Source organism: Lycorma delicatula, chromosome 4, assembly GCF_047948215.1.
Source record: "Lycorma delicatula isolate Av1 chromosome 4, ASM4794821v1, whole genome shotgun sequence".
NCBI lineage: Eukaryota > Metazoa > Arthropoda > Insecta > Hemiptera > Fulgoridae > Lycorma > Lycorma delicatula.
In genome coordinates this window covers 69538439-69552318 of record NC_134458.1, presented here as the reverse complement: position 1 = coordinate 69552318, position 13880 = coordinate 69538439, and the positions used below count along the sequence as shown (strand labels likewise).

Sequence of the window (13880 nt, the reverse complement as noted above, 5' to 3'; positions counted from 1 at the left end):
ATTAGAGTAGAATTAAAATATTTCAGTTGGTTCAGTCCAGAAAAGAGAAATTCCTCGACTGTTACACAGTAGTGTATATTAGTAGGAGAATTAAAAAAATGTCCCGGTAAATATCAGTTTACATTTTTTTTTTGTCTTCAGTCATTTGACTGGTTTGATGCAGCTCTCCAAGATTCCCTATCTAGTGCTAGTCGTTTCATTTCAGTATACCCTCTACATCCTACATCCCTAACAATTTGTTTTACATATTCCAAACGTGGCCTGCCTACACAATTTTTCCCTTCTACCTGTCCTTCCAATATTAAAGCGACTATTCCAGGATGCCTTAGTATATGGCCTATAAGTCTGTCTCTTCTTTTAACTATATTTTTCCAAATGCTTCTTTCTTCATCTATCTGCCGCAATACCTCTCATTTGTCACTTTATCCACCCATTTGATTTTTAACATTCTCCTATAGCACCACATTTCAAAAGCTTCTAATCTTTTCTTCTCAGATACTCCGATTGTCCAAGTTTCACTTCCATATAAAGCGACACTCCAAACATACACTTTCAAAAATCTTTTCCTGACATTTAAATTAATTTTTGATGTAAACAAATTATATTTCTTACTGAAGGCTCGTTTAGCTTGTGCTATTCGGCATTTTATATCGCTCCTGCTTCGTCCATCTTTAATAATTCCACTTCCCAAATAACAAAATTCTTCTACCTCCATAATCTTTTCTCCTCCTATTTTCACATTCAGTGGTCCATCTTTGTTATTTCTACTACAATTCATTACTTTTGTTTTGTTCTTGTTTATTTTCATGCGATAGTTCTTGCGTAGGACTTCATCTATGCCGTTCATTGATTCTTCTAAATCCTTTTTACTCTCGGCTAGAATTACTATATCATCAGCAAATCGTAGCATCTTTATCTTTTCACCTTGTACTGTTACTCCGAATCTAAATTGTTCTTTAACATCATTAACTGCTAGTTCCATGTAAAGATTAAAAAGTAACGGAGATAGGGAACATCCTTGTCGGACTCCCTTTCTTATGTTCTTCAATTGTTACTGTTGCTGTTTGGTTCCTGTACATGTTAGCAATTGTTCTTCTATCTCTGTATTTGAACCCTAATTTTTTTAAAATGCTGAACATTTTATTCCAGTCTACGTTATCGAATGCCTTTTCTAGGTCTATAAACGCCAAGTATGTTGGTTTGTTTTTCTTTAATCTTCCTTCTACTGTTAATCTGAGGCCTAAAATTGCTTCCTTTGTCCCTATACTTTTCCTGAAACCAAATTGGTCTTCTCCTAACACTTCCTCCACTCTCCTCTCAATTCTTCTGTATAGAATTCTAGTTAAGATTTTTGATGCATGACTAGCTAAACTAATTGTTCTGTATTCTTCACATTTATCTGCCCCTGCTTTCTTTGGTATCATTACTATAACACTTTCTTTGAAGTCTGACGGAAATTCCCCTTTTTCATAAATATTACACACCAGTTTGTATAATCTATCAATCGCTTCCTCACCTGCACTGCGCAGTAATTCTACAGGTATTCCGTCTATTCCAGGAGACTTTCTGCCATTTAAATCTTTTAATGCTCTCTTAAATTCAAATCTCAGTATTGTTTCTCCCATTTCATCCTCCTCAACTTCCTCTTCTTCCTCTATAACACCATTTTCTAATTCATTTCCTCCGTATAACTCTTCAATATATTCCACCCATCTATTGACTTTACCTTTCGTATTATATATTGGTGTACCATCTTTGTTTAACACATTATTAGATTTTAATTTATGTACCCCAAAATTTTCCTTAACTTTCCTGTATGCTTTGTCTATTTTACCAATGTTCATTTCTCTTTCCACTTTTCTTTAATCCACTCTTCTTTCGCCAGTTTGCACTTCCTGTTTACAGCATTTCTTAATTGCCGATAGTTCCTTTTACTTTCTTCATCACTAGCATTCTTATATTTTCTATGTTCATCCATCAGCTGCAATATATCGTCTGAAACCCAAAGTTTTCTACCAGTTCTCTTTATTCCGCCTAAGTTTGCTTCTGCTGATTTAAGAATTTCCTTTTTAACATTCTCCCATTCTTCTTCTACATTTACTACCTTATCTTTTTTACTCAGACCTCTTGCGATGTCCTCCTCAAAAATCTTCTTTACCTCCTCTTCCTCAAGCTTCTCTAAATTCCACCGATTCATCTGACACCTTTTCTTCAGGTTTTTAAACCCCAATCTACATTTCATTATCACCAAATTATGGTCGCTATCAATGTCTGCTCCAGGGTAAGTTTTGCAGTCAACGAGTTGATTTCTAAATCTTTGCTTAACCATGATATAATCTATCTGATACCTTGCAGTATCGCCTGGCTTTTTCCAAGTGCATATTCTTCTATAATGATTTTTAAATTGTGTGTTGGCAATTACTAAATTATACTTCGTGCAAAACTCTATAAGTCGGTCCCCTCTTTCATTCCTTTTGCCCAGCCCGTATTCACCCACTATATTTCCTTCCTTGCCTTTTCCAATGCTTGCATTCCAATCTCCAACTATTATTAAATTTTCATCTCCTTTTACGTGTTTAATTGCTTCATCAATCTCTTCGTATACACACTCTACCTCATCATCATCATGGGCGCTTGTAGGCATATAGACGTTAACAATCGTTGTCGGTTTAGGTTTTGATTTTATCCTTATTACAATTACTCTATCGCTATGCGTCTTGAAATACTCCACTCTCCTCCCTATCTTCTTGTTCATCACGAAACCTACTCCTGCCTGCCCATTATTTGACGCTGAGTTAATTACTCTAAAGTCACCTGCCCAAAAGTCGCCTTCCTCTTCCCACCGAACCTCCCTAATTCCTACTATATTTACCTTTATCCTATCCATTTCCCTTTTTAAATTTTCTACCCTACCAACCTTTTTTAAGCTTCTAACATTCCACGCTCCGACTCGTAGAATGTTATTTTTTACTTTTCTGGTGACCCCTTCCTTAGTAGTCCCCACCCGGAGATCCGAACGGGGGACTATTTTACCTCCGGAATATTTTACCAAGGAAGGCGCCTCCATTATTGTTAAGTGAAAATGCAGAGCCACATTTTCTTGGAAGAAAAAACAGCTTTAGTTTTCCATTGCTTTCAGCTGCGCAGTACTCAGAGGACTGAGTGATGTTGATATGGCCGTTTAAGTCATTGTGACTCACGCCACTAACAACTACTGAAAGAGCTGCTGTCCTCTTTCAGTTATCATTCCTTAGTCTAGCTCTCAACAGATACCTCTCCGATATGGTTACACCTTCGGTCCAGCTACTCTGTATCCCTGAGCACTCAAGCCCCCTCACTAACGGCAAGGTCTCATGATTCATAGAGGAGGCTTTACATACTAAAGCAAAATTTTATACTAGCTAATAAGAAAGTCTAGCATTATGAAGAACTCCAGCAGTCTGTAATATAATGCTAAAACAAATGCAACTGGTAAATGATTTGTAGTAAGGGAAGATGGTTTCATTAATAATGACTAGCGGAAGACTTCCTATGATCTAGAAAAATATTCTTTTATGATATTCAAAGAAAGAAGAGTTGAGTGTTCTCCAAAAGTAAAACTACTTGATTACAATGACTAAAAGTTAGACAAAACTACTTCAGCCAGTAATAGTGATGTAATTTCAGAAACCAAGAATATTGGCAGTTACAAAGGCAATGTATTTAGAGATTTCAGAAGTATTTGCAAAAATTTATTAGCAAATAAAAATAAACTACCAAAAGAAGAACAAAGAACTGTTTCAGATTGCAGTACAAAATATTTTCCAAACTGCTAACAGTTCCAATCTAATATGAGTAAAAGAAACAAAATACTTTCTTTTTACAAAAAATTTGTTAACATATAAATGTTAGTACCTAATAATGATCCTTTTAGTTTTATACACATGGAAAAAATAACTTTTAATAACAAGAGATAACATTTAAATAACAAACATTTTATTAAATTGATAAATACCATTTTGGAACATATCCAACTGACAATATTAGCATCTGGAATAATTAATGTCACCAACGAATAGTTGTACGTATAAGACTATTTAATTTAACATCACTAAAGATTTTCACTCCATCATTCCAGTACGAATCATAGATAATTCAAACAGAACTGTAATCTTGATTGAATAAATGAAGCTCTAAGTCTAATATAAAAATATATAACTGAAGCCAAAGCACATCAAATGGTGAGAATAAGCAATACAAATAGTCAACAAATTTTTTTATAACTGCTTTAAGATTGTGTAACGGAACGTTACATGAATATGTCTTGTAAAACAATAACATACTTATTTGTAAAACATGTAAAATAAATACTAACCTGCCGACACTTAGAGAGCTAGAGGATTCATTTCGCTGCCTTAGAGTAGTCCTGGAAGGTACAGCTACAGGGCTTGTATTTGTGTGCATCTTAGCAGAAGGAGTGGGACTTTGCTGAGGGCTTCCCGAACAACGTTGCTGCACATTACCATTGCAACACGAGTTACCATCATTGATAAACATTACCCCACAATCACTGTCATTATCTACACAAGTAGTAAACTGGCACTGAGCTAAATTACCATTTGATGTCCCTAAATTGTTTAAAGCAAATACTGAATTATTTGGTTGTTGAGCACTGATCACAGTAGGCAGTGTTGCATTGCTTCGTTCAGTTCCGCTCGATGATGAGGAACTTGAAGTAGAACAAATCGAAATTGCAGATTCTGAGTTCCTTGAAACTAAATCTGCATTACCTAAGTAACCTGAGTGACAAGATACAGAGTCACATCTGTGCTGAGGAAAGTAGTGACTGACCGGTACGGAGTTCCTAAAACAGAAAAAAATACATACATCCCACCAAACATTTTTACAATTTACATGTCAAGTAATATCCAAGAAATTTGAGATGAAGTATGATCAAATACCAACAACTAAATAAATACTTAATTAACTATTCCATCTAGCATCAAGATTAAACAATGAACTACCATAAAAAAAAATAGATTGGTGTGACAAACACAAAGTGAATATTAGGTACACTGAAGAGTGTACTAGTAAAAAAAAGTGTAATACTATTCCATAAAGTGGCAATAAAATTAGGAAGTAATATCTACATTAGAACTTGCATTAAAAATAAAGGCTAAAAGACAGAGAATGCATCATTACATCAGAGATGATTTTAAAACACCTCTGAGAACAAAATATACCAAAGTGATATTGGATTAAAATGTATTAACTGAAACTACTTAAAATAAGCAATATAACAAAATTATACACATGAACAAGCATAATTACAAGTGAGAATAGCCAAAGCAATTTCTAACCCTCCAATAATAATAATAATAAATTAAATTTTCAACCAACTGCTCCCTATTAGATAATGCAATTTGCCAAAAAGTCAACCATCTATTTTTCATGTTTTAATTTCTTACCAATTAGATAAATCCATCACAACTTTATTTAAATTCGATCCAATTATTTCCTGAAATCTTTTCAAAATAACTTATAGGGAAAAATTTTCAATACACACAAATTTATACAAATGATAAATTTACAAATTTCACTTGACCTGTTTTGGCAAAGTGAACCATTTACACCAGTTTTTTGCACACATGCAAAACAGGCATGTGCGTGTGCATACACATGTACATATACACATTAAACCTTCATGAACATGTAATACATAAAATATTTTTTGGCAAAACCCACAGGAAAGCATGCATTTTACCAGCATGATCAAGCCAATTTATTGAATTACTTCAAAAATAAAACCAACGTACACTGAATGGACTGTAGAATTTCTTGAAACATTAAGAGGAATTTTGGGTAAACATTTTTATGATTAATTCCTCATGGATGGACTCTACCAAAAAAAATTAAGAAACAAAGATGGGTTATAACTTTTGTACAGCACACTTTTTTAAAATATCAATTTGGAGGTTCCATCACATTCTCAGTGAAACAATTTCATGACTACTGAACACAGTATATAGTTAAGAAAAAAATTTTGATTGATAAAAATAAAATCTATTCTGAATCAACTTTCCCAAAAATCGTTTTTTTGTATTTTATACAACAACGTCATCTTAATTTTCTTATTGGGTTATTATTTACCCTCTGGGGATCAACTTTGTAAAAAATTTTAAATTTCAAGGAATTGAAATTTTCGATTTTAAAAATCAATTTAAAACGATTTGAAAAATAATTTTTAAAAAACACTTCTTAAAATTTTAAGCAGGAGCTCCATTAAATTAATTTTTTTATGGTAGCTCCATTTGGGTTTCTGCCTTTGGACAGAAACAGGTATTAATATAATTATTAATACTATTAGCATACCCATTTGTATCATCACTGCTGTAAAGAATGGGTGGAGTTTCCTGACTTTTACTACTAATTGAACTCCACGAAGAATTGAGACTGACATTTGAGTCTTGAGAACTAATTTGGCCATCTGGTTCAAATAGAACACCATCCAAATGGGAATCTGAATCCGTACGTAGAACACTAGATGTACTTGTATGCTTGGATGATGATGAAGATGATGAAGACTTACTTCTAAAAAATTAAAAAAAAGCAGATACAGTAAATAAAATCGTTATATTCATTAATACTGACATGATAAAGAAGAAAACACAATTTATAAACAAGTTTACAACAATTATTAAAATACTCATCAAATCATATTTTAATATGAACTGATCTAGAAGGTGATGTGGGTAAACCTATAGAGTGGAGCCCAATGAACTGACAGCTTTTTAAAATACAAAGAAATGTATTGTTTAGAATCTGGATAAGATTAGATAAAAACTGCATCCTTTACAACCTAACAGTTCTGCCACACCTGAATTTCTCAGAAACCAGCATTCTAAAAATTAGTAGAGATAACAAAAGATAAAATTCCAATCCTTGTAGTCATTGTAATGAAGGTAGAAACTATTTATAAACAAGTTTCTCAGAGTAGTGAAGTTGAATAATGTTCAGTAAAGATTCTAAGAACTGTATACTGTTTGCAACTGTTGAAAGCATGCTATCTATTCTGTTGGCTTTTAATAGTAGCTAATGACCGCAGAAGATGATGTAACAAGCAACCAAAACTCTCCCTCTTGATCGTACAGTCCCATTTGATTGACTGTAAATGTGAGAGATGGATAAATTCTAAACACTTACTTTTAATCTTCAATCCAAGAGAAATCAGGGAAAAAGTATGAAAGTAAAATTAGTATTTTACATGCCCTTTAAGAGGATTTTGGTATTTACTAGAAACACAAAAACAGGGAATCAGAAAAAACATGAGAACCTTTGAAAGCAGGAGGATGTAAAAGTTCAGAACTGAAAATCAATCATGCCAGCAAAAAATAAGCTAATCAATTTTCCTATTGCATAGAGGCTGTGTATAAATCTATCATTTCATGAAAAAAAGAGATTAATTTATTATTAGTGCTTTAAAATATCTGTCCAACCATTCTTTCTTAAGGCTATGATACTTGAAAAGCATGTAAGGTACAGCCCAATAAATATTTCTCTGAGAATCATGTTTGTTATACAGCTACCCCTATAAGCAAAGTGAAGGCGTACTTGTAGGACTGAATGATTATACCAATAACTTCATTTTGATAGTTTCATATAGTATATTAAACTCACTTAAATGCAGACATCTGGCTGGAAAACCACTGTACTTATGCTTTCTCAGTATGCCAGCAAGCTTGGAATGAATTCATATCTGACGACAAATTGAACCAACTAACCAATAAGTCAAAATACTGTACAAAAATCCTATCAGAACTGTGCTGCCCAAAACAAATTTTAGACTAATCCAGCCAAATGCCAACAGCCCTTCACAGCAAGTAAAGATCTAAGGCACCATTATACTCTTGAAGTAAGCATCACCAATAACAGTGGATCAAACTAGAAAGGTCAATGTCCTATATGTAAAAGAGAAATGACCACCACTTTCAAAACCCTAACAGTGTTCCTAGTTACTGTAAAATCCTTCAGCCATGTATATTTCTGATAATAAATGTTGCAGAGTAATTGGATTCAAGGTGGTTTCTGACACCACACAGTCCAAGAGGTAAAGGAGAACTTGCCTAGAGACTGAATGGTAGAATTAAACACAATGACTAAAGATAAGATCCTGCTATGAGAAGAGGATAAATGGGAACAGTAAATTCAGGAATGTAAAGAAAGAAACAGATATACGTTTTCAGTATTTTAGCAAGGGACAATAGAAAGGTAAAGAAAGATTAAAGCCCAGAGTGTACAAAGATGATTATAAGTAAGAACAGTTTCAGGAAAGAGGTGTAGGATTATTGAACTCCAAATAAATAAAAAAAAGAAAAAAGCAAGCTTTAATCCCAATTACAATTCAGCAATTGGTTTTGTTCAGCCTCAAAAAAACCCACCCTGAGAAAAAACAATTTGCTGAACCACGACAAGCAAAGTAAAAAAAAAAATAATAATAAGCACTGAAACTCAATTAAAAATAACTACACAGTTAACTGTATTTGGTTACTAATTATTTCCTACAGCATTACAGAGCAATTGTCACAAAAGCTGATTATTAATGGAGATTACTAATTATGATTACTAAAATTGACAAATGCAGAAGATTGGCAAGCAATGATGGAAAGAGGTGATATGTCAGACCATCATTAAGGGAGTGACACCCACTAGAATTCCCTTAATCACAAAGCCTTACTTGAGCACTTAGTTGTAAATTAGAATACATATAATTCAAGGAAAGTTTTACCATAAAAATTATATTAACTCACTTGGTAACACTAAATTCATCTCCTACTAAATGCTTTAAAATATAGAAGCAAAAGAAAAAAATATCTTCGCCTTTACTCAATCGATCTTCAAGATTATGCCCAAAAAGCATCCAGTCATAAGCAATTGTGAAGTAGAGTATCTGATGAGGTGAAAGAGACTGATGAATAGCACCATCTGCCCAAAGAGAAAGTCTTAATAATGATACAAAAAGAGGAGTTCTATCCCAACCACTGATACAGTGGACCAAAAGACCAGTCCTTTGTTCTACAAGATATCTTAAAAGTAGCCGTAAGTAATTCTGAGTAAGTTTCACTAAATCCCACATCTGGAACAAGAAAAAAGAAAATTATAATACAAGATAAAGTAAATTAGAAGATAAAGGCTCTTTTTTTTAGATCATTATCTCTAATAATAAAATCAAATTTACCATTAACAAAAAATTGCTTTCCATTCATTTAATAAAATTTACTATCAGCTAAAAACTAAATCATTTTGAACCAAATTTTTGCTTAACTATTTAACATGTCTGTCAAATGGGTCAATATTTAACAAATTGTTACCACGTCTTTCCTTTTTCCTCTTCCATTACTTATTTATATTCTATCTCCTGTGCCTCATTTCCTCTTTAACTTAGTATTTTCATTTCTTTCCAGGGTAACCTAAAGTATTGCTTACTATAGTAAAAATCTGTAGGTTTCTGGTACTTATTTCCTTTCAATCTTTTGAGGTATCACAGCCATCTCAGATGTTTGTATGTAATATTTATTTCATCCCAAGTTCTTATTTTTTCTCCCTTCTTATATTATTCTTCCAGCTAGTGCTGGATACTTTCAATACTTTTAATTGCATTATATTCTTTCATTTGCACTACTTTAATTTTTCTTTTGAATTTTATCAGACTAAAAAGGTGGCTGACAAACAAGGTAGCAAGGATTGACTTGGTTTTACTGACAAAGAATTATACCATGTTAGAAAATGGTTGAAAAAAGGATGTTAGTAAATTAAGCAAGTTAAAAAAAAATATAATAGCTTACATACTACATTAAGGTTTGAAGTAATGATTTAGCTTCTTTAATATAAAATAATTTAAAATCAAGTACACAAAAAAAATCAGCAAATCACAATAAAAATAAAATATAATCTTCTACACAAAACGGCAAATTTAATTCTTCTGTAGATAGCCTCTATAATAGTGGCAGTAATTCGTGATAAGAGCTTGAAACAAATGATAAAAGAGTTGTAAAGAGAATGGTTGACTCACTGGATTGCTGGTCTCTGGAAAGGCAAACCGATCAGAATATTAATACCTTACAGATTAGGTTAAAATATGAATATTGAACACAGAGGTAAACATTAACCATGAATCAAAACACTTTTATAGCAATATTTTTTCTACTTTTGTAGGACCTTGCCCAATTACAGTATCTACTTTCATTTCTTTAATATATATTATAAAAATTTGTTCAAGAAATTGGCATTATATGCAGATAGAACATACACTATAATAAAAAATAACAACTGATAAAGATTAGATAAATATTTCTGTTTTGTAAATTTGGTTAGAAGTATTACAACATACGGCTGATCTATTAATTAGTATTACACTATGTACATAGTGAAGGCTTGATTTTGTAGTGACTTTAGCATTTCTTAGTTTCAACACTTTAGACTTTCAAAAAATATTTATCTTCACTGAATACATACAAACAATACAGTATTCTACTCAAGAAATTAATGATTCAATTACACAGAGGCAGAAGAAACCAAATAGATACTTAAGGTATTTTGAATTATTAAAGAATCAGAAATAACCGTGAGCATTTTATACTTTCCAAGAGTAGAAATGGTTGTATAAACAAAGCAGCTTCAATGTTCTACATTGATGTCAAACTTCATTACCGTTTAATGTCTACATGTAAGAAATTCCATTCATATGTTTAAAAATTAGTGCTTCAGTTGTGAGATAAATGGTATTCACTCCAAGTTGCCACTGCACAGGCTATACTATATATTGCATTACTTTATAAAGCTAAGGTAGGAGCAAGCAAGCATATTGATGTAAAAAATAAATTATATTTTACTGTTGCTCAGAAATGTTCTAAGTTACCAACAAGTAGTATAAATATAGTAACTTTACCTAAAATGCACCATGTATAAAAACTGCTGGGCAATGATTAATTTACACATGCTTGTAAACAACCATTTAAAAATATATGGAAGATCATATATAATTTCTAAACAAATAATTTATAAACTGCTTGTCAACTTTAACAAAAAAATATAGCTGAAATTCATCAGACATGCTAAAAGGATAGAATCTTTTTGTAGTTTCACAATACATTAATACATAAAAAAAGTTAATTAAATATTTACTACATAATACCTTATACTTATCCCAGTCAATTTTTAACTGATTTACTATGGAATCATCTGGAACACCAAGTGTAGCATCAACGTATGCTTGATTCCAATCAAAAACAAGGCCCTTGGCTACATAATCATTGTCTCTATATTCTTTAAAAAATTCACAGCCTGGGTATGGAAGCGATACAATCTTAAAGTCTGAATACCTATTTTCTTTGTCAACTTTTTCTGATGATGTCACACTGCAAAAACATAGAAAAAAGGATTTATAATATTTAATTATAAAATAAAATTATCAGTTTGTTACAATCAAAACAGATGTTTGTATTAAAAAAAAAATTCTTCATAAAACATGAATGGTTCTAATCAGGCTTCCAAAATATGTTCATTAAATGCTACAAACATAACAGTAAGTGACCTGATGTGAATCACAGGTCAGCCCCAAAAAGTAACTTAAGTCATTCTCATGAATTATAAGTATGCCATGTACGTTTACCAAAAGGAAATGAGAAATGAAGCAGTTTCCCTTTTTCAATGGACCAAACAATTTGTTAGATACTAACATGCCAAGCTCTCTCCAATGGAGGTGATGTCCTGCTCTATGAGCAACACCTTTACTTGATTTAACAGGTCTGGATATCTATAACAATTACTTCTCTCAGAGAAATAATTCTGACCAGTGCCTCTTGTGCCTCATCTGCTTTACATGCATGAGCCATAAGAAAACCTAGACGGATGATGTAAAGTAAAGAATTCCTCTACCCTTTTATTTGTGAAAAATGCGTTTTATACACTGATTTAACTCAGCAGACAAATTTCCAATGTATACAAAAACAGATTAGACAACTGGTTGTTGACCAAAACCTAGAACTTTATTATAACTAGATTTTATCTATGGTAAATAATTTTACTTTATACACAACACCAATCAAAAAATGTATTTTTCATTTAATAATATGTAATAATTTTGGAAGAAATATAATTACTACATACTTCAAAACATTCTGATTTCATAGTGATTTAAATCGTTTTAATTATTTTTTTCATTTCATAACTATTTTACAATTTATTTATCACCGATATTGTAACAATTAGATTTGTTACAGCTGGAAAGACATGATTATTTAGATATACCTTTTGCAATTCTCAATACAGTTTCTCAATTAATACAGTAGTCATACCTTAGAAGTTTGTGTACAATTAAAACAGTTTTTTTTTTTTACATAGCTTAATTCTGTGCATCTATTGGTTAAAGATGTGTGGTTATGTTTTTAAAAGGTTGGATTGATTAAGTGACAAATGAGCTTAACAGATTCAAGGTAAAAAACACCACACTTTCCATTATTAATGATATCTATTCAAAATGGATCCTGAGATGAAATGAATGATGGCACATTTAAGTGTTTTTTTTCATGAAGATTTCTCATAATTAAAAGTTTTAAAATAGGTTGTCTTAATAACCTTAATTTTTTATTTATTTATAGGCCAATGGCACTTACACACTTATTTTATCATTTCAATTTTTTTAAAACATTCCAATCTTCAGAAAATAAGTAATACTTTGTATTCATGGCAAGACAACAAAGGAGAAACAGATTTTTTTAAATTAAATTACTTGAAGTTTATATAAAACCATATCAAATAAAATATCTTACTTTAAAGTTATTCAATTTTAATAAATGACCAAGTGTAACAACAGTTTTACAGAAAGTCTGTGACAGCAGTCCTGAGATATATACTACTGCACACAGCAATCCTAGGAGTAAGTCCAAACACTAAGTAAATTGTATATCTATGACAGTAATAGTTGAAGGGATAAAATATATTTACTGAGCTGTAAAAAACATTTATTGTAAATAAATCTTGAATACAGTAAATGGATAAAAAAAGGAACTATGAAGACTAAAGGTGAATTTAAAAGTGAAAAAAATAAAAACCACAGGAAGCAATGAGTGAGAAGTGAGATGCATCATTTACGTTATAACAGCAAAATTGTTAAAGAAATGTAAATAGAGAATTTCTTGACATTTTCAATCTATAAAGTGTAATAAAATTTAGAATAAATGCCTATTGGGTGAAAATCTTTGAAAAACAGCTTCTCATTTTTTTAAAAAGAAAAAATAGCTAAAAAAAATGTTGGAGCAATAATTACCAATCTGTAGTATCAAAGACCTATCTAAATGAACATGTATATTATACAATTAGTATATTATAATACAGTACAGTATATTATACAATTTTTATACAGTTCCAAGGAAAAATGATTTTTCATTTCTGCATCATCTGAACATCTATTCAATAATTTTGGTTAAAAAATTTTTAACAATAATCCATTCAATTCTTTCAAATAAATCAATACTTTTAAACTATTCAACTCAAATGCACCTGTATTAAAAAAGTACATTTAAAAAAAAAATCAAAACAAAATTGCCTCTAATTAATTTCCCAGTTAAAAAAAAAAAACAAAAATTAACTAGTAAATCAACTCTATTTAAATGTATGTAGAAAAAATAAAAATCCTAGTGTCTAAACAATGAATAAGGAAATTCTAATTATTCTAATCCAGTTTCAATTTAATTAAGGATTCTACATTAGAAAGAATCTGTCTACAGCAAGGTTAATAGACACACATGTAGCTGACAGCCAACAACTAAGGGGAAATCAAATTACAGCAACAATTTATTAAAATTAAAATGTAACAAATAAGAAAATAAAAAAACATGAGTCTA

At 31.3% G+C, this 13880-nt stretch overlaps 1 protein-coding gene across 2 annotated transcripts in view; it reads right to left on the bottom strand.

Annotated features, from left to right (window-relative positions):
• The window catches only part of EDTP (Egg-derived tyrosine phosphatase), a 52472-nt gene that overhangs the window by 19153 nt on the left and 19439 nt on the right, over positions 1-13880 (bottom strand). For both annotated transcript variants that reach the window (XM_075363283.1, XM_075363284.1), the window contains exons 5-8: positions 11171-11393; positions 8787-9112; positions 6352-6570; positions 4355-4843 (exon numbers count right to left, since the gene is read on the bottom strand). In XM_075363283.1, the coding sequence (XP_075219398.1) occupies positions 4355-4843; positions 6352-6570; positions 8787-9112; positions 11171-11393 (1257 nt within the window). The remainder of the gene's footprint in view (positions 1-4354; positions 4844-6351; positions 6571-8786; positions 9113-11170; positions 11394-13880) is intronic.